At 45.2% G+C, this 26,814-nt stretch overlaps 2 protein-coding genes across 3 annotated transcripts in view; one reads left to right on the top strand and one right to left on the bottom strand.

Moving 5' to 3' along the window:
- The window catches only part of NFRKB (nuclear factor related to kappaB binding protein), a 42,729-nt gene extending 30,657 nt beyond the window's left edge, over positions 1-12,072 (top strand). Inside the window, exons 23-27 of the mRNA XM_080815839.1 lie at positions 179-391; positions 3,001-3,768; positions 7,210-7,316; positions 8,103-8,238; positions 8,354-12,072. Coding sequence (XP_080671965.1) covers positions 179-391; positions 3,001-3,768; positions 7,210-7,316; positions 8,103-8,238; positions 8,354-8,479 — 1,350 coding nt within the window. The 3' untranslated portion in view covers positions 8,480-12,072. The remainder of the gene's footprint in view (positions 1-178; positions 392-3,000; positions 3,769-7,209; positions 7,317-8,102; positions 8,239-8,353) is intronic.
- Positions 12,073-12,703: 631 nt separating this feature from the next.
- The window catches only part of TMEM45B (transmembrane protein 45B), a 57,585-nt gene continuing 43,474 nt past the window's right edge, over positions 12,704-26,814 (bottom strand). The window contains exons 2-7 of one of the 2 annotated variants that reach the window (XM_080815840.1): positions 25,830-25,931; positions 18,148-18,343; positions 15,974-16,180; positions 14,915-15,099; positions 14,271-14,416; positions 12,704-13,220 (exon numbers count right to left, since the gene is read on the bottom strand). In XM_080815840.1, the coding sequence (XP_080671966.1) occupies positions 13,112-13,220; positions 14,271-14,416; positions 14,915-15,099; positions 15,974-16,180; positions 18,148-18,328 (828 nt within the window). In that variant the 5' untranslated portion in view covers positions 18,329-18,343; positions 25,830-25,931 and the 3' untranslated portion in view covers positions 12,704-13,111. The remainder of the gene's footprint in view (positions 13,221-14,270; positions 14,417-14,914; positions 15,100-15,973; positions 16,181-18,147; positions 18,344-25,829; positions 25,932-26,814) is intronic. The other variant, XM_080815841.1, reaches the window with a different exon arrangement.

Here is a 26,814-nt window from a genome sequence, read left to right on the forward strand (position 1 = left end):
TCCACACAGATACAAGAACTTTACAATGTCCGCTTATGAGTGTAGCGAGCCTTAAGCAGTGGTAGAGTACATGTGCTCCTAGAGGGACACTTCTGGCTGGGGGCACGCTGGAGGCAGCTTGGTGGGCTGGGCTGCATTTCGGTGTCTAATCAAGCTCTTGGTCTCACACTTGAACTAGACAGTTATGGCCACTGTTCCAGTCAAAGCCCAGACTGCGGCAGCCACTGTGCAGCGTCCTGGCCCCGGGCAGACGGGGCTCACGATGACCAGTCTCCCTGCCACAGCCAACCCTGCGAGCAAGCCAGCCACGAGTTCTCCCGGAAGCTCCGCTCCAAGTGCTTCCACGGCTGCTGTCATTCAGAATGTCACAGGACAGAACATCATCAAGCAGGTTGGTGGAAATCTCTGGGTGGATTCGACGCATTTGTCCTAAAGCAGGACCGTTGGAGATTTTAATGATTTGTAATCTTTGATCTTTAGCTCACGGGTATTTCAAGGGTGAGTTCCCTGGTGCAGTCTTTTAGATGCCAAAGATTTCTTCTATTTCTTTTCTGTATAATTTAGCAGTTAGTAGTTTCTGGATTTGGAGTAGATGTTCTGTGAATTTATTTAATGACAATCTTGGGGTATAATGTATACTTTGTTGGTGTTTTTGCTTATGTCTGATAACAACAGGATACATTTGTACTTTCCTGCTTGTGAATATGCAAGGATGATAATCCAATTTTTGAAGAATTGCTAAATAGTGGGGCACTTGGCTGACTCAGTCAGTGGAGCATGTGACTCTTGATCTCAGGGTTGTGAGTTCGAGTCCCATGCTGGGTGCAGAGATTATTTAAAAATAAAATATTTTTTTAAAAAATCACAAAAAAATACAAAGAATTGTTAGGCACAGTAGCAGTGATGTGCTTTTCATGTGCCTGCACTGTGCTTTTATAGGTACTATGTAATTTAATTCTCATAATGCCATGGGATAGATGCTTTTATTATCATTCTTTAATACATGAAGAAATGGAATCATCTAATGGTAAAATAATGTCATTGTTTTCATTGAACAAATATTTGTTGAGTGCTTTTTTTGTGCCAGGCACTGTCCAGAGTATTGGGGATGTAGTGGTGTATTTCAGAGACTGAATCCCTGCCTTTGTGGAGCTCATCTTCTCATAGAGCTAGGGGACAGCTGCTTCCAGGACAGGTATAATAGCTAAGGAGAGCAGTAAACGGGGAGGGGTAGAGAGTGACAGTGTGCCATTTTAGCTAAGGCCATCTGTGCAGGCCTGAGGAGATGGCATTTGGAAAATGGACGAAATGAGGTTAGAGAGTGTGCCATATTTGGATTATCTGGTGACAGCATTCTAGGCATCCGGTGAAGTAACTGAAAGTGCAGGGAATCGTTTTCACGTCATACGCTTGAGGAGCAACAGGAAAGCCATTGTGTGTGGAACTTAGTAAGCAGGTGTGAAAGTGTTCAGAGGGTGTTGCTTGGGAAGTTAGCTGTGGTTAAATCACATCACACTTTGATTTTAATTTTAACATGGGGAGCCACTGAAAGAGCGTGGGCCAGAATAAGTTGATTGGTTTATCTTTAAAAAGCTCTCTGGCTGCTGTGTTGGATGGGCTTCAGGGGACAGGAATGGAAGCAGGGAGACTGGGAGGTAGTCGAGGCAGTCCAGGAAGATGGTGCTGGCTTGTGTGCATCATCTTTGGAGGTCGGAGAGGTGCTGGGATTCTGGATATAGGTTTGGCGGTCAAGCTTGTGTGATTCTCCGGTGGGCAGCTTAGGGGGGTCTGTTGAAAGAAGGGATTTGAGTGTGTCCCACAGCTTTGGGCTTGAGTGATTCGGTAGATTGTGATATCATCTCCCGAGCTTGAAAACAGTGAGGTGCAGATACTGGAATTCAGACCTAGAGAACAGTGTGTTTATGAAGTCAGCACCTGTATCGGCTGTGACGGTGTGAGAGACGTGAGGCTGCAGGTGGATCACTCTCTGCTTGCTTGACTGGCCACCAGTGGATTGGTGGCTGTTTGGGAATGGGTTCAAGAGAGAATGTAAGGTGAGGAAGTAGAGACAAGGAATATAGGCAGTTTTTCAGCAATTCTGTTTTTGAAGAGAGCAGAGAAGTGGGGCTGCGGGGGCAGTATGTGTCGTAAATGAAAAAAACGTTGCTTTGTACGTTGAGAAATGTTTGAGCGTCTTTGCATACTGTTGGCAGTCATCCAGTAGAGGGGGAAATGCAACGTAGAGAAGGTCCTTGAGGCTAGAAGAGTTCATGTGTTACACATGGGACGTTGACCTTAGATAGGAGTTGGTGTATGAATCCAGGAAGTCTGGCTCCAAAGCCCATGCTGTGGACCACTGGTGCCATTGTCTGCTCTCGAAATTAAAGGTCATCATAACTGTAAATAAAAGACATTTTTGAAACAGTTGGGGAAATGCAAATATATATTATTAGATACTATTTATAGATGATTATTAGGTTATAGTAGTTGGGTATGTTGGGGTGGGGGCTGTGGGCTAGTATATGATCTGTCTTGGAAAACATTCTGTGTGCACTTAAGAATGTGTATTCTGCTCTTTTGGGATGGAATGCTCCATATATGTCTGTTAAACCCATCTGGTCTAATGTGTAGGTGATTATTTTTTTACTTTAAGAAAAAAGTCCTTTTCTGGGTTAGAAGTGTGTACAAAAGTACTGATCAGTAAAATGATATAGTGGTTTACTTTAAAATATCCCAGCTCCTCTGTCCACCCCCACCCCCCAAAAAAAGGAAAAGTGGGGCAGATAAAACAATATTGGCAAAGTGATCCTTTGAAGTTGGGTACATGGATTTGTTATACACCATTCTCCACTTTTGTAAATGTTCACCAGTTTTCAAAACAAAAAGTTAGAAAAATATCTGAAGCACACATCCCCGGGAAATGGAGGTTTGTCTCATTACTCTACACGAGCAGCTTAGCACCGTGGATCCCCTTGTCAGTGCTCTTTCTTCCCTATCCAGGTGGCCATCACTGGGCAGCTTGGTGTGAAGCCCCAGACGGGCAACAGCATTCCACTCACAGCCACTAACTTCCGTATCCAGGGTAAGGATGTCTTGCGTCTGCCGCCCTCTTCCATCACCACAGATGCCAAAGGCCAGACGGTTCTGCGAATCACTCCGGACATGATGGCCACATTGGCCAAGTCCCAGGTCACGACAGTCAAATTGACCCAGGACCTCTTTGGGACAGGAAGCGGCACTACGGGCAAAGGCATTTCTGCTACCTTACACATCACTTCCAATCCGGTCCATGCCACGGAGAGCCCTGCCAAGGCCAGTTCAGCCAGTGCCCCTTCGTCCACTCCGACAGGTACCACCGTGGTTAAAGTGACTCCTGACCTCAAGCCAGCAGAAGCCTCAAGTTCAGCTTTCCGCTTGATGCCAGCACTTGGTGTGAGTGTGGCAGACCAGAAGGCGAAAAACACGGTGGCTTCTTCAGAAGCAAAGCCAGCTGCCACGATCCGCATCGTGCAGGGCCTGGGAGTGATGCCCCCCAAAGCAGGCCAGACCATCACAGTTGCGACCCATGCCAAGCAAGGGTCCTCAGTGGCCAGTGGGTCTGGAACTGTCCATACTTCAGCGGTGTCCTTGCCCAGTATGAATGCTGCTGTGTCCAAGACTGTGGCCGTGGCTTCTGGGGCTGCCAGCACGCCCATCAGCATCGGGACGGGAGCCTCTGCAGTGCGGCAGGTCCCTGTCAGCACCACGGTGGTTTCCACGTCCCAGGCTGTGAGTAACATGGGGAAGAATAGCCCTTCTGCTTAGGGAGCTTCTCTTTTTAGGAACGGAAAGTACACCCGCTCTGTATTGCTTAGGAACGGAAGGTACACCCGCTCTGTATTGCTTTGTTTGACCCAAACAGGCTTACTTCTTAGTAGGCTTTTTAAAATTTCGAAACAAATTTATGAAGTAGTATATGTGTTCGCTCTCATAAAGGATTAAAACAGTACAAAAGTACCTAGGGTAAAAGATAAAATTTCTTCAATCACCCTTTACTTCACTCTTCATGAGGGCTCATTACTACTGGTATTTTGGCATTGATCCTTCAAGTCCTTTTCCTGAGCATTTTCATGCAGTATGTACACATAGTTTGAAAAGAAATCCTGTGAGAGACCTTAAATCTGTATACTGTTCTGTGCTTTGCCTTCCTTATTGAAAAATATATTTTGGGGATTATTCTAGATCCCCCGTGGATATTGATAGCATTCTTTTTACTGATACATGGTAATCCTGTATCAGTGCATATTCGTATTTTACTTTTCTAAGAAGGGGTGTGCTTGAACCTCTTCTGTTGAAGACCAGTGCTGCGGTGAATGCAGAAAAGCATCTGCGGAGTGGAGAATGCTAGAAGGGGGCAGGGATACACACGGAAAGCTTTGTTAACGCCAGTCATTCAACCAAAAAGCTCACACCACCTTACACTCCCCTTGGCAGCTCTCCTAACCGATGCTGGGTATCCTGGGATTTGTTGTTTTAACTTTATCTTACTGGTGAAGAGAGTTCTTCTGTTTCATTTCTCTGATCTTTAGAGGAGTTGGGCATCCATTTTGCCATGTGCTGTCCAGGGGTGAATAAATCTTTGCCAGTTTTCTTCTGGGGTATTTGGCTTTTTCCCGTTGTTTGAGGTGGCTCTTTATTTCTTCTGGATATTATTCTTGATATGTGTAGAAAATACTTCCTTCCAGCCTGTCATTTTTTTAACCTTGTGTATGGAGCCTTTGCTCTACAGGTATTTTATCAGTTTAGATCTATCAACATTTTCTTTTATGGTTCCTGGGTTTTGCGTCTTGTGCTTTTCTTACTCCAGGGAATAAAGATATTAGCCTTCATTTTAATAAAATATTTTCAGGATTTTAGAAAAAGTATATTGATAATGCACTTGAAATATGTTCTTTAAATGGCATTCGTAGAGATGTCATTTTATATTTCTTACTTTATTCCAACATCATTGACCAGTTTATTCCTTACTCACTAACTTGAAATACTACACTTATCATAAAGCAAATTCCCATATCAACATAGGTGTGTTTCTGGGTTCGTGTTTTTATTCTTTAGCCTGTGGATAAGGAGCATTCTTCTGTAGAGTGGGGTGCATATGCACAGTATAAAACACAGTTTCACTTTTCTAAGCAACATATATAGTAAATCCTCAGGAATTTGGATTAAAGCCAGAGTGGTGGAGGAAGGAGGACATTAGTAAAACCAACCAGCCAAAAAACCCTGAAATACAGTGTGGCTTAAAAGAAAATATTTATTTAGGTTCTCATATCACAAAAGTTAAATTAAGGAAGCAAGAAGACAGTGTGTACTTGATCCACTTTTGTTTCTTTGAATCTTTCTCCTAACACAGAAACGTAGTAAGCCTGTGGCATCTACTCTGTCACAGCCCAAGAGCCTGTGAGGGGCACAAAGCATAAAGCAGTGATTCTTTTCCCAGTCTAGTCAGCAAGTTAGGCTAGTTCACAAAGGGACAATTCCAGCTGGTGTTCTGGTGGTCTGAAAGGTTGAAAGCAGCTGAGGCATTCTTTTTTTTTTTTTTTTTAAGATTTTTATTTATTTTTATTTGACAGACAGAAATCTCAAGTAGGCAGAGAGGCAGGCGGGTGGGCTGGGGGGAGCAGGCTCCCCGCTGTGCAGAGAGCCTGATGAGGGGCTTGATCTCAGGACCCCGGGATCATGACCTGAGCCGAACGAAGGCAGAGGCTTTAACTCACTGAGCCACCCAGGCGCCCCAGCTGAGGCATTCTTAAGAAAATAAAACCATAGTAAATCCACTTGGAGGTACCATCTCAAGTTATTCTATTGTCTGTTGACATTGTTGAGCTTTCTGATGGGCTACAACTTGTGAATCAGCTGGAGATTGGTATGGGGACCTGTGACACACAGTTTTGTACCTGAGTGCCTGGCTTCTTGAGAAATAGCTTGCCCTTGGGAACTGAGTATCCTAATGACCACCCCTCTTGAATCTTTTTTTTTTTTTTAAGATTTTATTTAATTATTTATCAGACAGCACAAGCACAGGGAGCAGCAGGCAGAGCAGGCAGAGGGAGACGCAGGCTCCCTACCGAGCAGGGAGCCTGATGCAGGACTTGATCCCAGCACCCTGGGATCATGACCCGAGCATGACTGAGCCACCCAGGCGTCCCTTGAACCATTTTTTTTTTTTTAAAGGACTTTATTTATTTGACAGACAGAGATCACAAGTAGGCAGAGAGGGAAGCAGGGGCTGGGCGGGGGGGGAAGCAGGTTCCCCACTGAGCAGAGAACCCGATGCGGGGCTCCATCCCAGGACTCTGGGATCATGACCTGAGCCAAAGGCAGAGACTTTAACCGACTGAGCCACCCAGGCGCCCCTTGAATCATTTTTATAAAAATCAAGTTTACACAAGATTTTACTGTGTTTAAATTTTATTACCAGTCAGGGGTTAAGCAGGCACCCTGAACACTGGTGATGCAGTGAGCTAATCTTCGCCATCCTGAAACGCAAAGACTCTAGGCCTGTTCACCTTCTACTTTGTTCCTTTTCGGCCTTTATTGGCTTTGGGGTTGGACTTTTCACTTGGTTGAGTTTATTATTAATGTCCCTTAACTAACCTCTCTTATCTCTGGGAGAGAGGGAAAGCACCTGGAAAATGTGACCTGTTCCCAATCTAGCATGCTGGGCTGTGTGCACCGCGCCAGTGAGCCTGCGTTCCAGGGAAGCAGGACTGTGCACTTTAGTAACTGCCGCGTGCCTCTGTCCTTCGTCACACTTCCTGCAGATAGTAGTTGTGTGCCAAGTATCGGGAGGTACACGCATGATTGAGAGTCTACCCTCTACAGAGCTCAGATTCCTACTATGCTTAAGTGAAAACGACGCTTCCCTTTGCAGTTTAGTACACGTGTTTATGCTGATGGCAGTGGTTATCTGTGTTTGTTGATGCTTTAGGGTGCGTGAAGGAGGATGGTTAACGTCAGATGAGACCTAAATAGAATATATGAACACTTACTACAGCCTGTCGGCAGTTTTAGGAAAGCAGCCTGGGCCCACCCCTCAGAAGTACTGGGCCCCTGCAGAGTACAGGAAATGAGAGCATCAGGGTGCTTGCTCCTAGTTGGTGGCCCAGTAGGTGACACTTGGTGGTTTTTCTTCCCTTCTGTGCCGTGAGCCTGATTTCTTTTCTTCTTTAGGGGAAGCTGCCCACGAGGATCACGGTTCCACTGTCTGTTATCAGCCAGCCTATGAAGGGCAAAAGTGTGGTCACGGCCCCCATCATCAAAGGCAACCTTGGAGCCAAGTAAGTGCCGGAGTGAAGGGCAGGGCTTCCACATGGCTCCCTGCCACACAGGGGAAGGGCAGCTAGTGTTTCTGGGGCTCTTGGATATTTCTCCTTTGTTGTGCTCATTAACATATTTATTGAGTACCTAGTATTGTTTTTAGGCGCTGGGGACACAGAGCCGTGATTAAAACAGACAAAAGGCCATGCTGTTTTCAAGCTTACATTGTAGAGGGAGGAGTGAAATAATGGAGTAAAATACCATGTAGCGTGGTGAGACGTACTATGGAGAAAAAGGGAGGAGGATGGGAAGTGCTGGGATGGGTTGGGCTGGTGCTGTGGCTCAGATGGCAGTTCGCAGTGTGGGTGTTAGGGAAGGCATCATTTTGACACTGAGCCCTGTGTTATGGTAGTTCAGAGGAGGAGGACTTACCTGGGGACTTTGTGTGGTCCTGACCTAAACAGGGATAAGGGGCATGATGAAATCAGATAGTCTCAAGACAGCTGTCTTGGGGAAGTTTCTTTTCTGGAATGCACACTTCCCTGGAGTCCTGTCCATTATTTCTGCTGATCTGGGTACAGTGTCAGAGCCGTTGTATTCAGAGCGCTGAGGGCCTTGGGGCTTTATGGGAAGCCTAGAAGCTAGGAGAAAGGTGGTCTCACCAGCTGGTTTCCATTTCAGTCCAGAATGCAGGAATTTTCGTAGGACTGCAGATCTCCCTGTTTTCCTTAAGCATGCGGCCTGCTTCTGGGCCAGAGGTGACACCCCGCCCATCGTGACGCCTCACCCCTGCTTTCCCTCCACAGCCTCAGTGGGTTGGGCCGCAATATCATCCTCACCACCATGCCAGCGGGTACTAAGCTCATTGCTGGCAATAAGCCTGTGAGTTTCCTCACTGCCCAGCAGTTGCAGCAGCTTCAGCAACAAGGTCAGGCCACACAGGTAAGGGCCAAGGCGAGCTGTCAGCCATACCAGGCTTCTCTCCCTGTCACTGTTTCTTTGCAGCTGAGGGGCTCATCTGTGACCTCCTAACCGGACCTTCTGTCTTTGTACACAGGTGCGCATCCAGACTGTCCCCGCATCCCATCTTCAACAGGGAACAGCTTCTGGTTCCTCCAAAGCAGTCTCCACTGTCGTCGTGACCACAGCTCCATCTCCTAAACAGGCACCTGAACAGCAGTGATTCAGGGAGAGAGAGATGGCGTCCGTGCACGCACGCACGCATGCACGTCCGGTCTGCCCTCCTGGCCGAGACGAGGGGAGCAGGGAGGCGGCGGCGTTTTTCTCAGCTTGTCTGGTTGGGGAAGGCCGGCAGTGGCATGACGGCATCCGTGGCCTGGAATCTGCCGCCATACTCCACGGTGGAGCACACCGAGAAAAGTCCCCGCCAGACTTCCCAGGGCTGTGCGGTTGCTATCGGGAGAAGCTCCTCTGTCAGGGTTGCGTGAGGTCATTGTGGTGCCACACGAGCCCCAGTTCTCTTCCTAAGAGCCAGACACCAGGGGCAGGTTCATAGCCGCAGAGTGTGCAGAGCGGCAGGAAGTCATGTTCTCTGTGGGGATTGGATTTTCTAGCTTCTGCTCTTCTCTGTGACTAGTGGTCTAGATAGGAGTTTTGTGTCCAGAAATTTTTATGTAACTTATTTTTTTAAAGAACCTGTTGTACATCTTTATCCAATAGAAACTTGGGCTTTAGCCCTCTCCCCTGCCCCTCAAACTGAGGACTTACTCTTGACCATAATGAGAGAATAGCAGGATTCTTACTAAGTTGGTGGCTGACGTGATCACTACATAGTAGTGGGGAGGCTTTAAGGTGGTCAGGAACCCTAGGGAGCGAGAGAGTGCGGGTTCCCCGAAATGGTATGAATTTGGCACCGCCTCGTAAAGATGAGGCATCAGGATCTTGATTGTGGTCCTTACCTTCACCTGCTGACTTTGTCCTCCTTGTCAAGCCTGTTCAAACCAAAGTCCAGAGTCGGTGGACAGAGTAGGCAAGCGCCAGCAGAAACGCTGCTGTCACAGATCAGACGTTATTACGGTTCAGAGATGATACGTTTGCTTTGCTCCAGAGCAAGAGTCTGCAAACCACAGCCTCGGGGCTGGCTACCTGTTTTTGTAAATAAAGTCTTATTGGAACACAGCCCATGGCCATTTGTCTCTGTATTACCCATGGCTGCTTTCAGTGAGAGGCAGATCTGAGTCATTGCCATAGAGTCTATGTGGCCCTTAGGCCTAAAATACTTACATCCATAGGCCCTTTAGGTAAAACTTTGCTGACTTCTGCTCCAGAGTAGAGACAGCAAGGAGAGAGTGGTGTGTGCACCCTGCAGCTCGGTCTTGGAGAGGTCAGCTGGGATTTACCAGTCTTTTCATCCTGGCTGTGTCACCAACCTCTAGGCAGAGCTCTGAACAATACTGGAAACTGTCAGAAGTAATTAAAGCCCTGGTTGTTAACAGCATAGGCCTCTTTTGTGTGGGAGCAGGGCTTGGATGGTGGAGCCTTCCTGCAGGGTCAGAGCTTCCTTGTCTCTCTTAAGAGTGTCCAGATTATTAAAAACGTGTCTTTAATCTGTGGAAATTCTGTGATGATCTTTTATGTGGTCTGGTGAGGAAGTGGAGTTAAGGGGCAGAAAATTTCAGCGGCCTAGTTTAGAGGGGGTTGCTCGGTGGTGCTGAGCGATAAAGATAGGCTGCAGAGGTCAGAGCGGCTGGTGGCTTTCCAGACATCACATTTGATTCTTGAAGCAGTTCTATAAAATAGACATTCCTATCCCTCTTCTGACTTCTCATCCCTGTGACAAATGGCGAGTCTGAGTTGAGGTTAAAGAGAAGCAAGATGTAAATCCAGTCTTCTGATTCTAAGTCAAGTATCCTTTTTGCTGCCTTCCCGGGGGAGGGTGGTTGTGATGTGTCATGCTGAGAAGTGGGGACAGTTGGAGTAAGTAAGGGTGGTAAGCCCCAGTTACAGAGTGCTGACATGGATTGGCTGAAGGGTGACTGAGCTTTTGCTGGTGATCGGGGGCTGGCACGGAAGTCAGACTAGGAAGGGGGAAAGGTAGGGACTACCATGAAGGAGAAAAATGGCCTTTTAGCTGAGTGGAGGAGAGGGCATCTGTTTTTTCCAGTCCTTTGATATTTGCATGTTATTGTTTCCTAGAAGAGTCCATGTGACCGTTTCTAAATGAGAAAATGATAGACATTTGAGGGACCCTGTCTCAGGTATTTATTGCTGGTTAAAACACACCCTTCCTGAAGTTACTTAGCAAGTGATTGCAGGAAAGTAGTTTGGACGTTCAGCCCCAGCCCTGCCTCCCTCTTTGTTTACTAAAGTCACCCGGCCGTGTCTGTCTCCTTAGTGCCTGGAGACCTCCACCTGCGTGCTCAGAGAACAGGGACATTTCAGGATACTAGGGTAGGCCTGGGTCCCTGGTGAGTACGATTTGGTATGGCCCGGCCAGTCGGTGGAGTGCTGGGAATGGCAACCCCTGCTGGAGTTGTTGAAGGGATGTCAGCAGCATTTGCATCAAACATCGTTCCTTAGATACAGACCTCAAGGGTCTTGTAGAGATGTGGGAGCTATGGTGGATACTTTGGGGGAACACGTCCAGAAGAACTTGTGGGAACAATTGAGCCTGTGTACCTAAGGTTCAGAGGTTGGTACAGTTATTCAGACTGTGTGCCTAAGACTGCTTTGGTGACTAGCACTGTGATGGGTTTGTATTTTGATACCACTTCTAAGATTTTTCTCCAGGGTAGATAAGCTCCATGAAGGTTCTGTGAAAGGGGCGTCACAGTAATCAGTGTTTCCTCTCTGATCTTCACACCTGAGCCCCTCACTCTGGAGAAAATATTACATTTCCTTACAGTGTGCTGCACTGTCCTCGCCCCTTCCATCCGTAGTGGAGATCTTTACATGCAACTAACACTGTAAATAGGTTCCTTACCCCCACGCCAGTCTCTAAGGAAAGAACGTGTTTTATGTTAATTGCCCATAATGGGTCCTCCAGTACTTACTGAATGGATGTTTGGGTTCCTACTTAGCAGGCGAACGGAATTGGATCCTGAAAGGTGACACACAGGTTCTCTTCTCATAATTAAATCCCAGTTTCAGGTAGCTAATTTTTAACCCCTTAGTTGTGAACTCAGTACTGAAGTGCTGGCTAACCGTGGGAGGTCAGCTCTCACGTAAGTGCATTTCTGCCAAAGAGCACACAGTGCTTCATGTCGAAGATCTCTGCCGTATTTGTATGAAGTAGTGGTCGTGGGGAGGGGGTCCTCTATCGAGAAGTAAGCTGGCTTTGTAGTCCTAAAGGCTGGCTTTGCGACTTTGTAGCTCTGTGACCTTCGGTTCATCAGCTTCTCTGCAGAACCAAGTGTGCTTCCATAACACGTGGTTGTGCAAATCACATGAGAGACAGTGCCTTTCAGAATGAGGGGAGTGCTGTACACACAAATGGTACTATTGGTCTGGAAGACCTTCCCAGCTTCTGTCAGTTTGTGGAACTTAACTCTCTGTGTTCCTTCATGATTTCGTGACCTTTGTGCTTCCTGTTCTCTGTGCCTGGAATGTGCTTTTTCTACAGGGCAGACTCCCCATCTCCTCCCCTCCCTCGTGTTTCATGGTAGTTGCACTTACCCCTTATGGCACCAGTCACCCTGTAGGTAACTGGTTGCATATCTCTCCCATTAGACTGAATTCTTGGTTGGACAGGTATCTCAGTGATCCTTCTAACCATTTCTATGCTGGTGCAAAGCAGATGTTTAATAAATATTTGTTGAAGGAAGTTAAAAAACAAAAACCAAAAAACATCCAGAACCAACATTACAGTGTTGAGACTTAATATTACTAGTTCAAGATCCACATCCTCTGCAGGATTCTTACCCTCTGCTTTCAGCTATATTTAAATTCAAGGTCTTTAATAACCTGCCTTTTTCTCTCTACCTCATTATACAGACTTCCTGTTAGCATCTTCTTATTAGAGTACTTCTGAGGACCCAGAACATCTATGTTCCAGCTCTCAGCTGGGCCACTAACTAGCTTCCTGATTTAAAAAAAAAAAAAAAAAGTCACCTTTGGCCCAGCGTCATCACTTATCAGTAGTATTGCAGTATTCTGGAATATTAATGGTTAATTAGGAAATGTTTAACAAGTAATATTTAAAGTACCAAAGCTTGTGAATTTTTACTTAAAAAAAAAATATGTGCTAGAATTGCATCTTTAAAATAAAGGCAGTCTTGTTTACTTAATTTCTGCTAAGAAAGTACCTGTTTTCTTGAGAGAAAAAGGAATAATTTATCAAAAGCAGTATTTTCTGGAGCGCCTGGGTGGCTCAGTGGGTTAAAGCCTCTGCCTTCGGCTCAGGTCATGATCCCAGGGTCCTGGGATCGAGCCCCGCATCGGGCTCTCCACTCCGTGGAGAGCATGCTTTCTCCTCTCTCTCTGCCTGCCTCTCTGCCTACTTGTGATCTCTGTCTGTCAAATAAATAAATAAAATCTTAAAAAAAAAAAAAGCAGTATTTTCTGCTGGATTCATATCGTGGATTCATCCATGGGGCCACATCCTATTCTAAAACTTTCAGAGTCTTTGATTTCCCTTCACACAGGGACATAAATAAGGGCTTGTTGCTTCATTTTTCTCTATGAAGGATACCATAGCAACAGAGACCTTAGTTTAATGAGAAGGTGCGAATATATAAACCCTTAAGAGCAGACCACAGCAGGCACTGAAAGGGAGATGAGCTACCTCTTCGCACACTCCGGCATGTTGTACTCAGAGGGGCACATCCACCCCGCACTGGTGACGGGTGGCTTCCTCTCATTCCTCATCCGAGCCACTCAAGAGGGCTGTCTGGTAAGTGTGATCTGACTTCAGCTTCTGAATGCCAATGATTTCTCCTCCGGGCCTCTTTAACCGGGTCAAATGGCTGTAACAGAGCAACAGTAAAAGCACATGACATTAGCCCTGAAGTCCCTTGTTCTCTCAACTAAGGACATTAAGGCATCCGCTGGTTCTTAAAGCATTTTCTTTACATGTCTGTAAAATACTGTGGCTTTGTGCATATCTCACTTCTTGGACACTGTTCATTGGTAGATTAATAATATTTAATGGTTAATGTCATAACAGACTAAACATAGATCTCCTGTCTTCCACTTTATTGTTTCACTGGCCAGGCAGTAGAACTAAAGGAAAAGTGTGACCTTAAGTTCCCTTCTGTTTGGTGTGTGTGTGTGTGTGTGTGTGAAGTCTATCTGCTTTGGGGAGGGAAACTGGAAACTAGAAAAAATGAGGGGCAGCTACAACAGAACTAATTACTAGCATACCCCCAAAATCACTCGCTCCACAGTTCAAGGCCATGTCTGCTGCTGACTCAATGGGTGACCTCGATCAAGTTACTAAGTCTTTGAAGCCTTGGTTTCCCCATCTGTAAAACCTTACAGCACATACTTCATAAAATAATGAGGACTCAGTGGGATAATAGACATGCGGTTCTTACTGCAGGGCCTGGGACAGTGAGTGCCTGGGAATGGTCAGCTATTCTAGTAACCTCTGACGAGCACTTGAAAGCGCGCCTGCTGTTACGGCACTGTCTGATTGCCACATCTCGGGGAAGGAGGTGGGGCAAATCCAGGAATAAGGTGATGGGTTCAAAACAATGGCAGAGCAGCGCCTGCAGTCCAGGACTGATGCCTAATTCAGAGTTTTCCTTACACATCCCAGCCTTCAAGTCCATCAGAACTGCCTTTAAAACCTGGGTCTGTTGGGTTACTATGACCAGACCTTTAACTTCTCAGAATCTCATCACCCTCATCTGCAGCACTGGGCAGATAGTTGGCTCTCAATAAGTGGTATAAGTTAGCACTGCTTAGTTATGGAAGCTCCATCACTGGAAATAAAAATGATGTAATAGATTTTGGGGACAAGAGGTTGTTAGGAGGAAAAAAACTAGACAGAATTTGTCTTCCCTTGGACTTACCAGAAAACGAGTGAGTAGCCGATGGCCACAATGCAGAGGGCAGCCAAGTAGTGCCAGCAGAAGCACATGGTGATGAACATGAGGTTTGCGTGATCTTTCTGGTCCCATTCGGGTCCTCCAAAAGGCGGGTACAGCACAAACCCGATCTGGTGGGTTATACAGAGAAGCTGGCCTTAGTTGCTCCTGAGAAGCGAGCTCACTGCCTCCCCACACTCCCCCCATTGCCCGTATCTCCCCCACTAGGATCTCCCCCCCTTGCTCGTCTTCCCCATACCTATACTGGAGGCAGAGAAAGGCCTTTTTGCACGGGAGGATTACTCTCCTGGGTTTAGCATGAGCTTATTTAAAGACAACATTTCAGGACGTCCATTTCCGGTGAGCACGCAAGTGGAGCCTGTAACAGTGTCTGCACCACAGGGCAGATGGGGCGTTCTTTAATATGCTTGCTCTGTGCTGCGTGGTTTTGCCTGTTAATCCATCAGTAAGATGCTACTGGAGGAAATGACTTAAGGCGGGGGTAGGTGTGGGAAGACAAGTTGCCCTGCAGAGCCCTTCCTGTGCAGGCCCGGCGGGACCTGCCTTACACTAGCTCAGCGTGGCTCCTGGAATCCATGCGTGTGAAGAGCACCGTTTCAGATAATTACCTGCCAGAACCAGGTGCCCTGAAGGATAACAAGACTGGTTCGGAAGAGCTGCAGCACAATATTGTCCCGGAGGATCACCTCTACGAAGATGCTGAAGGCGCCTCCGAACACGGCGCACAGCAGGAGCGAGTGGATGTGCTGGTCCAGGGGTGGGCGGTTATGGACGTGGTAGTAGAAGAGAAAACCTGCACAAAGCAATTTCAGCCACGACGGGTTCACTGGTTTCTGCTCCGAAGGCTTCATCTGCACTGTTCCCGTTCTAGAATGCCCTCCTACACCTGTCTCAAAGCTCGATCTTTCAGCAGTTAGGAAATCAGCTGATAGAGCATTACAGGGCTACGGCAGATTTATTTCGTGTTACATTCGAAGTGGATCTGTGCCGCAAAGGATGGATCCTTTAAGTAAACGCCTTCATGCAGATGCGTAGGTGAAACATGTTGCTGATTTGTGACAGACTGTGCGTGTGTACTAGAAGTTCAGTTTTGCCCTCATTCAAACTTTCCACCCCCCCAGCTCTTCCTGAGGTACAGAAGGAGGGGAGGTTGTTGGATTACAAAATGCTTTTTCCTTATCCCAGTTAGTGTGAGTTCTTTGGGGAGATGGGGCCTAGCTACTGGGTGGGTCTCCTGAGGATTGTGATGGAGTCCAGACAGGAACACACTCCAGGGTGGGAGGTGGAGTGCAGTTTCTCTTCCCCGAGCAGAGGGAGTTCTGATGCGTGGTGGCATCTGGCCAGGTTTGGGAGAGCTACTATGTGTGTGAGTGTGGATGTGCACACGTGCAAGCGTGATGGGGGAGGGGCTAGGGAGTTTGTGCACAGAGATCCAAGACGGGCTAAAAGCCTCATGTTTTCATGTGCTGTTTTACGGACTACGTCCCCTGTATCATCCAGAGCCTAGGACCAAGTCCTGTTCAGGTTTCTGAAATTCAGAGATTGGGGCTTTCTGGGGGAAAGTTACTGTATTTGCAGTATTTCTGGTCTTTCTATCCTGATGCATCATAAACACAATTTGTCAGTCTCTTGCTTTGTTCTTTTTCCCATCCGCACCACTAAGTTACCTTCGGTGAATGTCGCCACGGCCATAACCAGTCTGTCCAGCCCCAGGGGAACATGACTGACGAGGCAGGTGAGCATATCCACGATCCCCGAGACCGCGAAGAATAAGTACATGGTGCTGTGCTGCCAGTTCATTAACTTCACCCACTCGCTTTCGTGGTACAGGTGGAGGTGGGGCCCGTCGGGAACAAACTGCTCCGCCAGGATCCCTGTGGGGGATGAGAGCGGAGCATGAGAGGGAGGAGGAGCTCAACACAGATGAGAAAACACCCGCAGGTCATGAGTGAAGTTGAGACACGGGGGAAAGTGGCCCACACCTCACTGGGCCTACTCTGCTCCCTCAGAGGCAGCTACTTCAGTGCAAAATAAGACATTTGCCAGGGAACCAGTGTGGACATCTTGCCTTTGTTCCTTTGGGGGGGGGTGTGGAGAGAAGCAGCAGTAGAAATAGCCACACAGGTCCCCAGGATATTTGGTGACTGAGCTGAAAGCAAGGCACAATCACTTCGGTGAGAATGTGGCTGATGAATTAATCTTTGGGCTAAGTGAGCAGTGAAGGAAATCCTGGAACGAAACCATTAGGTTGAAAATAAGGGGACCTGAGCAGAGACACACTGGTAGTGGAGACAGTGGAGTGCGCCTGAGCGGGGAGAAGCAGCTCCCGGTGCGTGTTCATCCGGGCAGCCTTCGAGTGAGTGGTTTTCCTGAGCACAGAGTGAGCTCTGTGAGCTGTGAGCCCTTCCCGTAGCTTTAGGTCTCTGTAACCTAAACACTGGGAAAAGCAGGCGGAGGCACGTCACCGGGGTTTCTGTGTCTTACAAGAGGCAACCCTTTGAGACATTGGCTCGTAGTTCTTAGTTCTCCTACTTCATCTTCTGTTTTGGAAGGCAAAAGATTGGCCTTTATGCCCGGTGCTCAGAATGTTTGTGGGGCCTAGAATAATGCTCCATGACAACATTCTGGACCCTGTTCCCCAAAGGTTTTTCCCTTAAACCCAGCTCCTTCCCAAATTTATATGCGAAGGGCCAAGGAATTGGTGGCAAGGGCCGGGGGAAGAAGTCCCGCTGACACTGGAATGGGAGCTCTGTGAGGGCAGGGACTCTGCTTGGTTCCCCACTGTATCCCCGAGACCTGGAATAGTGAGTTCCTGCTGGGTAGGAGCTCAGGAGATCTTGTTGGATGAGCCATGGTTTTCCCCAGCAAAGAAGCCAAATACTTTTCTAGCTCTTTTTCTAGGCAACACTGACGCTGTCCTTAGCATTTAAGCTGTGTAGTTCCCGTCACTTCTTGACTCCAGAAAGACGAGATGCCCGAATGACTGCCTGGGGCATGGGAAAACCCAGCGGGGCTGGGCAAAGCAAGCTAGGTGCCTCCGCTCACTCCAAGAGGGGCTGCTGGTGTTGCTTCAGCTCCTTCTGAGACGCTGTAGGCATAAGATGAGAAGCAGCAAAACGCAACTGCAGAATGAAGTCCCCTGTTACCCCTATGATGGGCAGATCCCGAGGAAGAACGCTTTCTACTATTGGCACTGCGGGCCCCTTCTCATGTGGCCACGAGTGGAGTGGAAGGGATGACAAGTCACCACGGAAGTGCACGGGCTTTGCTGGAACGGGCACAGTAAAGGAAAATCCCTTTCCAACAGCCCTCTGCTGGCTTTCTTCAGTCTGTTCCCCTGCCTCTCTTACTAGTCCTCCAGCATAAAGTCCCTGTCTTTGTGATTGCTTGAGATATGGGGATGGAGGATATGCCAAGGAATTAGGTGGTAACTAGTCTTGAGATTCTAGTGGAGAGAAGGAAAGATGACTTTCCTAAACTCCATTTAGTACTTCCCTAATTCATGTACATGAGCTTACTCTATTATTTTTTCTATTATTTATGTTTTATCTCTTTCATCAAGTAGGTCTTCTATTCCTACAACTTACACCTAGGTCCTTCTAAGGCAAAGAATGTTTATTTGGTAGTTTTTCACAGCACACTATGGTGTAAAGTGCTATTAACTATTAACACTGACAAAACTCGGATCACAATAGATACTATAAAATATTTAGTGGCGCACTGAAAATCCTTGTTTTGTTAACTGCCAGTGGAAACATTCCATTTCACAGAGTCCAGAAAATGGGTTAAAGTTGCTGGGTGTGGTGGGGAGATCCCCTGGACCAGATGACCCCCTTCTTACCAATGACTGAAAACAAGGTTCTGATTGCGGCTTCAATGATCTCGAGACGCTGTTGGTAATGAGTCAGTCGGCTGCTTTTCCCCTTCTGGTGAAAGTATATCAGTGGGTACTTTACTGACCACCACAGCCCAACTATCAAGAAGAAACTCCCTGGGAGAGCATGGCCCTTAAAGTTCGCCATCGTGTTCTCCGGCACCTAAGAAAATAGGGGACAGCTGTCATGTGGCTGAACGAAGAAAACAGAAAAGGATATTTTGGCAGGAAACACAATATGTGACTGAGAATTCCAAGTCATAAGCCCAGTGAAGAAGGCCCCCCTCATTCTCATGGGCAGGCGCTCAGCAGACAAGACTTCAAGGGCATAACATGAGGGCTTATTTTATGAGAATGACTATTCCAATCCTGGCCGTCAGGACTTCCACCCCCGAGCACTGGCTACATGGTCTGTGTCACATCTGATGCCCTTACAATTGAGCATCCCACCCTTCCTTAAGAACTTTCCCAAGTTTTAAAAAACCCTTATCGTTAAAAACAAGTCAAACCATATTTAAAAGGCTTCTAATGGAAAGCAGCAGCCCTGTGATCCATCCCTCCTCATGCACTAGTGAAATCACTCTAAACCCTTTCCACTATTTCTTCTGGTATTTGCCTGCAGGATTCTCGTGAATTTGTGCAGGCTGCCATTTGCTCGTTCATCTCTGTGGGGCCTTGTCTGCCACCTTCCTGGAGCTCTCCCTCCTCAACCCTCACGTTCACCGCAGTCACATGATGTTCATTTGCTTCAATCATCAGTTTCATTATTATGGCTCTGTCGATCCAAAGTCCTTACCACGGCTGATAAGCCCTACGGGATCCCAGCTATCCCTTTGACCTCTCCCACCTACCCCTCTAGCCCCGCCCCACGGGGTCCCTTCCCAGGCCTCCATTCCCGAGCACAGACAGCTCCTGCTTCAGGGCTTGGGCCGTCTGTTATTGCCAGCGGGCTTTCCACAAAAAGCCAACAGGTCTCCCTTCATGTTTCTGAAGTCTCCATTCAAATGTTACTCTATTCCCAGACCACTTTGTGTAAAGTAGCAGGCACGTCCCATTTTTCAATCCAGGTGTACTTTTTAAAAAAAATTTATTCATTGGGGCACCTGGGTGGCTCAGTGGGTTAAGCCTCTGCCTTCGGCTCAGGTCATGATCTCAGGGTCTTGGGATCAAGCCCCTCGTGGGGCTCCCAGCGGGGAGCCTGCTTCCCCCACCCTCTCTACCTGCTGCTCTGCCTGCTTGTGATCTCTCTGTCAAGTAAATAAATAAAATATTTAAAAAAATTTATTGTATGTTTATTATTTACAGCTAATAACTACCTACCAAATGCTATCCAGGTAAACTTCTAAATTTTCTTTAGGAAGCATGGATCACTATCTGATATTACATATTGATTTTTTTTTTAAGCATCCAGCTCTATCCCCTGGAATGTAAAGTCCCTGAAAGTAGGGATTTGCTCTGTTTGGTTATTGCAGTTAGCCCAGTGCCTACAGGGGGCCATGAGTAAGCACTCAAGTATTTGTGGGACAAATACATGCTTATCCAAGTAGTATATTACAGGATATGTTTTCAGCATTTTTGTTTGTTTGTTTTTTTTTAGAGCTGTTGTAGGTTTACAACAAAATTGAGAGTAAGGTAGATTTTTCACACACCCCTTGCCTGCATACATGCATAGTCTCCCCCATTATGGATATCACTCACCAGAATGATGCTTTTTTTTATTACTATGTTAGTCACCATACAGTGCATCATCAGTTTTTGATGTAGTGCTCCATGATTCATCGTTTGCGTATAACACCCAGTGCTCCATGGGTGCTCCATGCAATCCGTGCCCTCCCTAACACCCATCACCCGGCCAACCCATCTCCCCTTCCCTATAAAACCCTCAGTTTGTTTCCTGGAGTCTACAGTCTCTCATGATTCATCTCCCCCTCTGATTTCCAACCCCTTCATTTTCCCCTTCCTCCTCCTAACGTCCTCCATGCGACCCCTTGTGTTCCACATATAAGGGAAACCATATAATTGTCTTTCTCTGACTGGCTTATTTCACTCAGCATAATCCCCTCCAGTTCCACCCATGTCGACGGGAATGGTGGGTGTTCATCCTTTCTGATGCCTGAGTAGTATTCGGTGATTTTTTTTTTAACCAAGGATGAATCCACACTGACACATCATAATCACCCCAAGTCCACAGTTCACCTTAGGGTTCATTTCTGTTTTTTTAAAGATTTGTTTATTTGAGAGAGAGAGTGCAGGTATTGGGTAGGGGTGGTGGGAAGGGCACAGGGAGAGGGGAGAAGCAGGCTCCCCACTGAGCAGGGGGCCTAATTTGGGGCTCCATCCCAGGACCCCAGGATCATGACCTGAGCTGAAGACAGACGCTTAACTGACTGAACCAGCCAGGTGCCCCTAGGGTTCACTCTTGATGTGCATTCTGTGGGTTTGGACAAAAGTATAATGACATGTATCCATCATTATAAATATCACACAGTATTTTCACTGCCCTAAAAATTCTCTGTGCTCTGCCTGTTCATCTCTCCCCCTCCCCCACCCCCGACACCACCCCTTTTTACTGTCTCCACAGCTTTGCTTTTTCTAGAATGTCGAAGGTTGGAATCGTAAAATATGTAGCCTCTTCAGATCGGCTTCTCTCATTTAGTAATATGCACTTTTCTTTTGTGTCTTTTCATGTCTGGATGTACCACAGTTTATTCATTCATCTATTGTAGGACATCTTGATTGCTTTTAAGATTTGGAAATCACGGATAAAGCTGTTACATCTGTGTGCAGGTGTTTGTATGAACGTAAGTTTTTAGCTCCTTTGGGTAAACACCAAGGAGCGAGACTGCCGGATCGTATGGTAAGTGTGTGTTTTGTAGGAATTGCCAAACTGTCTTCCAGAGTGGCTGTACCACTTTGCATTCTCACTAGCAACATATGCAGCTCACCAGCATTTGGTGTTGTCAGTGTTGCAGACACTGAATTTGGCCATTCTAAGAGGTATGTCATCATTTGAATTTGCAGTTATCTGATGACATACTATGATGGGGAGCATCTTTTCAGATGCTTATTTGTATATCTTTGGTGAAGTGTCTGTCAAGGTGTTTGACTCATTTTTAATTTTTTTTTCTTCAGTTATAAGAGTTGTTTATTTTGGATAGCAGTCCTTTATCAGGTGTCTTTTGCAAATATTGTCTTCCAGTCTGTGGCTTGTCTTCTCATTTTCTTGATTTTGTCTTTTGCAGAGCAGAAGTTTTAAAATTTAACATTATATAATTATATATAGGAAACACAGTTAGTTGCCAGAGTTATCATTATTATAGGAATCAAATGAGACAATGTATTATAAAGTACTTTAAAAAGCATGTTACAAAATCTTTTTATAAACATTTTTATAAACATTAATTTTAGGGGTGCCTGGGAGGCTCAGTTGTTGGGTGTCTGCCTTCAGCTCGGGTCATGATCCCAGGGTTCTGGGATCGAGCCCTGCGTTGGGCTCCCTGCCCGGTGGAGAGTCTGCTTCTCCCTCTCCCACTCCCCCTGCTTGTGCTCTATCTCTCTCTCGCTGTGTCTCTCTCTCTCTCAAATAAATAAATAAAATCTTAAAAAAATTATTAATTTTAACGAAGTCCAACTTATCAGTTATTTCTTTCATGGATTATGTCTTTGGTGTTGTATCTAAAAAGGCATCACCATACCCCGGGTCATCTAGGTTTTCTCTTATATGTCTTCTAGGAATTTTATAGCTTTACATTTTACATTTAGATCTATGGTTCATTTTGAGTCATCGTTTGTGGTGGGTGTAAGGTCTGTGTCTAGATTAATTTTTTTGCGAGTGGATATCCAGTTGTTCAGAGCTATTTGTTGAAGAGACCATATTGCTCCACTGTGTTACCTTGGCTCTTTTGTCAAAGATCAGTTGATCAGGGTCTATTTCTGGGCTCTCTATATATTTCTGTTTCATTGATATATTTACCTATTTCTTTGCCAATACCACAGTCTCTTGATTACTGTAGATTTATAGGAAGTCTTGAAGTTGGGTCGCGTGAGTCCTTTGTTCTTCGTTCTTCTTCAATATTGTGTCGGCTATTCTGGGTCTTTTGCCTCTCCATATAAACTTTAGGATCAATTTGTCTATATCCATGAAATAACTTGCTGGGTTCTTTTCTTCTTTCTTTCTTTTTTTTTTTTTTAAAGATTTTATTTATTTATTTAACAGATAGAGAGCACAAGTAGGCAGAGAGGCAGGCTGGGGGCGGGGGAAGCAGGCTCCCTGAAGAGCAGAATGCCCGATGCGGGGCTCGATCCCAGGACCCTCAGATCATGACCCGAGCTGAAGGCAGAGGCTCAACCCACTGAGCCACCCAGGCGCCCCAACTTGCTGGGCTCTTGATTGAGATTACATTTAATTATCAGTCGAGTCGGGAAGAACTGATATCTTGACCATACCAAGACTTTGTCTTCCTATCCATGCACATGGAATATTTCTCCATTTATTTAGTTCTTTCGTTTCATTCATCCGAGTTTTGTGGTTTTCTTCAAACAGATCTTATACTTATTGTGTTAGTTTTACACCTAAGTATTTCTTTTCGGGGGGTTGCTAATGTAAATGTGTTTTTAATTTCAAATTCCTCTTGTTCTCTCACACCTTTTTTGTCCCTCTGTTCCTTATTTACTGCTGTCTTTTGTGTATAACATAATTTGGATGTACTATTCTAATTCCTCTTTTCATTTTTTTAGCTATAGTTTTGAAAATATTTTTTCCTAGTGCTGGCTCTAGAAATTATGGTATGCATCACTGTCTACTTTAGGTTAATATTAACTTAATTCTGGTAAAATGTAGCCATTTTGCTAATTTATAGCTCCATATCCTACCCCCTTCATCATGCCATTGTTGAGATATGTATTAACGATGAAGAAATATAAATTTATGTATATAACATCTATATTATAAACCAACAGCATTACACTTATTGCTTTAAATAGTCATTTCAAAAAACTTCTTAAGTTTTTAATTTTAATTACAGTATAGTTAACATATGTGTTATATTAGTTTTAGGTGTACAATATAGTGATTCAATACAAAAATATGTTTGCAGGTGCACCTGGGTGGCTCAGTGGGTTAAGCCTCTGCCTTCAGCTCAGGTCATGATCTCAGGGTCCTTGGATCAAGCCCCACGTGGGGCTCTCTGCTCAGCAGGGAGCCTGTTTCCCCCTCTCTCTCTGCCTGCCTCTCTGCCTACTTGTGATCTCTCTCTCTCTGTTAAATAAAGAAATAAAAAATCTAAAAAAAAAAAAATCTTAAAAAAAATATGTCTGCATATCCTGCATGTGCAGAGGCCATGTTAATCTTCTCTGTATCGTTCCAATTTTAGTATCTATGCTGTTGAACTGAGCACTAAATAGTCTTACATTTTTCAGGAAACAGAGAGGATATATCGTCTTTCTATTTAATTACATATTTACCATTTCGAGTGCTCTTCATTCCTTCCTGTGCATTTGAATAATGCTTTAATCTCATTTACTTCCAACATGAAGGATATCCTTTAATATTTCTTACAGATCAGTTCTGTTACCAATGAATTCTTTCTGTTTTGTTTATCCGGAAATATCTTTATTTCATTTTCATTTGTGAAAAATAAGCTGGATATAGAAGTCTTAGTTGGCAGTTTTTCCTTTCAACACTTTGATTATGTCATTTCATTGGCTTCTGGCTGATGAGAAATCAGCTATTAATCATATTGTTATCCCCCAGGGAGTTACTTTTTTTCCTGCATTCAAGTTTTTCCTCTTATCTTTGGCTTTCAGCAGTCTGACTCTAATATATCTTTTTGCAGTTCTTCTGTGTTTTGTTTTATTTTATTCTTTGATCTTGGCTGAGTGGCTTGGGTCTGTAGTTTAATATTTTTCATGAAACTTGGGAAGTTTTCAGCCATTAATTCCTCAGTTATCTTTTCTGACTCCCCCCTCTCTCTGCCTCCCCTTCCCTGCTCATTCCCTTGTTTCACTCATAGAGCCAAGGATTTTCAACCCCCTAGTCACCACCCTAAACTGCATCTGTTTCTCCTGGCAGCAAAACTACTTGTTTACATAGCTAGCTCCACATTACTTCACAGACCTGTACCCCTGGGACAAATAATACATTATATGTCAATTTAAAAAAAAGGAAAAATAAGTCATTGACTGAGTGGAGGAGATAATGGCAGCAGCCTCAGGCAAAAAGCCTGAGGGCAAAAAGCCCATGGCCTGTTTTGCCTGAAGATATAGTAGCTTTTCAAAAACAAAAGCTGCTGTTGGGAGTTTAGCTGAATTACTCCATAACACCGCTGTCTCCTCCACCATTTTGTGTGGGCAGGTGGCCAGCAGAGGCCTTGAACTGGCATGAGCCCGTCCTGAGAGCATGCCCCAGAGATCAACTGCAGAGTCATTAGTACACGGAAGTTCCTGGTAGCACTACCCCAGGGGTGTGTCCCCACCCTCCAAACCCCTCTCCACCCTTCTCACACCCACCCCCCTCACCCAGGGCTTACCCTGTGTGCACTCCTTAAATAAGACCCCTGTGAAGCTTACCAAATCCTGTTCTTTCTGACTGGAACTGACCAGCCTGGGAATCCCAGGGGCTCCACTTGTGGATATGTGTGCCAGGTCCTATCACACTCTCTACCTGCGCCCTGCCTTGACCTCCCCATGTGGTCCCTCAAGGCATGACTTGCACCTTCTCCAGGACCTTTGAAAAATACAAATCTCTGTTTCAATAGTAGTCTTTTGGTGAACAGAGTCTCGCCATCAGACGCCCTAGGACTCTTACTTAACAAATGTCAATTTAACAAAGTCACAACAGTGTCTTGATTCATTGTCTGACTTTGGTCAATTTCCAGTTCCTGGAAATGGCTAGTCTTGACAATTTTTTCTAGCTTTATACATTTTTTTGTTTGGTTTTTGCAGAAAGAAATTGCCTGTCTATTCATGCTTCCATTACTGGAAGGTTCTCTTCTCATTCTTTTTAAACCCTGTATTGATCAACATTTTTAAAAAGCCTCCATTTTCATTTAATGTTCAACACAGGTTCCCCTCATGATCAAGCCTGTTCTACTCCCTTGTTTTCTTAGCCAGAAGTGCAGAAAAACCAGCTCTGCAAATCCTTCCTGTCCTTCCCCATTTTTTGAGGAGCAATACCCTGAATGAAGGCAGAGAGTCCTTGTCTGTTCACACCAGTTTGTCAGGCTTCACCCTCCCTTTTTACCTGGTTTCGGATTCACATCAGTGAATGCAGGGCCTGCAGCACGTCTGTAGACACTATTTCTAAACTTACTTACGCTACCTGGAAAGCTGAGTACCTTGATTTGATGAGGGAGAGGAGCAGGGTGGTAGATTTCTTCCAGTAACCAATTATTAGATTACTTTACTTGATTAGCTACCTCATAGGTCATGTAGTAGAGATATAGGATAGGTCAATTTCAATAAGGAGGAAAAAGGAAATAACTAATTTGAATTAAAAAATAAAAATTTAGACTTCTAATAATTTGGATAACACCATTCAAAGAGGCTAAGTCCCTGAGGAGTTTAGCTTTAAAAAAATAATTTAAAAATAAAAAGCAGATGTTTAAGGGATAAGTCCTTTAGAATTACACTCTAAAATACTTCAGAGGTACCTGGGTGGTTCAGCCAGCTAAGCGTCCAACTCTTGATTTCAGCTCAGGTCTTTTTTTTTCCTTTTTTAAAAAGTAGGCTCCACAGGGCTTGTACTCACAAACCTGAGATTTAAAAAAAAAAAAAAAAAAAAACTAAGAAAAACCCACAGAGAAAACATCAGAAAGTGATTCTGCAAAGACAATCTTCCTTTCTTATTTTAATATACTTGCTCTTTTGTTGATATTGCACAAGCTACAGTGTGAAGGGAGGGCTGAGTGTTTTGGAGAGGTAGTAGCTTTAAGTTAAAGCTGACAGCTGAGAAGACTAGTGGTTTGGGTACCTTTTCATGTCCTGTCTAAGGAGATCACTGGACAAGGAACATCATTTGCATAAGAGGTTTGACATGCTTTTCCTTGTCCTCCTTATCTTTAACCATTTCCCTCCTCTACATTCTCTTAATTTTAATTTGAGATAAGTGAAATGGAAGACAAGTTAAAGATATCCAGAAGAGAAAAAAGAGGGAAGAGTAAGGACAAGGAGGGGACGGGGAAAGAAGAGGACTGGAGAGTCAGAGAAGTAGAGGGGGTGAGCAGAGGAAAGGAGAAATTATGCTTGATGCAGTTTGCCTGTAGTTAAAAATAAAACTTGATATGGTGCCTTTTGTTTCTTAATAAAGCCCATATTTTCCCTTATTTTAGATGAAGAAAGTAGGGAAAGGATGTATTTAGATGAGTGAGAGAATTAAAAAAAAAAGAAATCGAGTTTTATTCTCTTCCTTGAGTGCCTGGGCTTAGCAACCAGCACTCTCTAACATTAGAACTAAGGACTTGGCATTCGTGGCAGGGGGGCAGGAATTAAAGCCAATTTCTCCCAGTTTGAGATGACAGGATACAAATGTATAGATTACCAAATATCAGAGAACCTGGGCCTCTTCTGAGTTCTAGCCATCCATTTGACTTAGAAAATTGTGGTTTATCTTCACCATGGGAAATTATGTAATCATTA

Source organism: Martes martes (genome assembly GCF_963455335.1).
Source record: "Martes martes genome assembly, chromosome: 10".
Lineage (NCBI taxonomy): Eukaryota > Metazoa > Chordata > Mammalia > Carnivora > Mustelidae > Martes > Martes martes.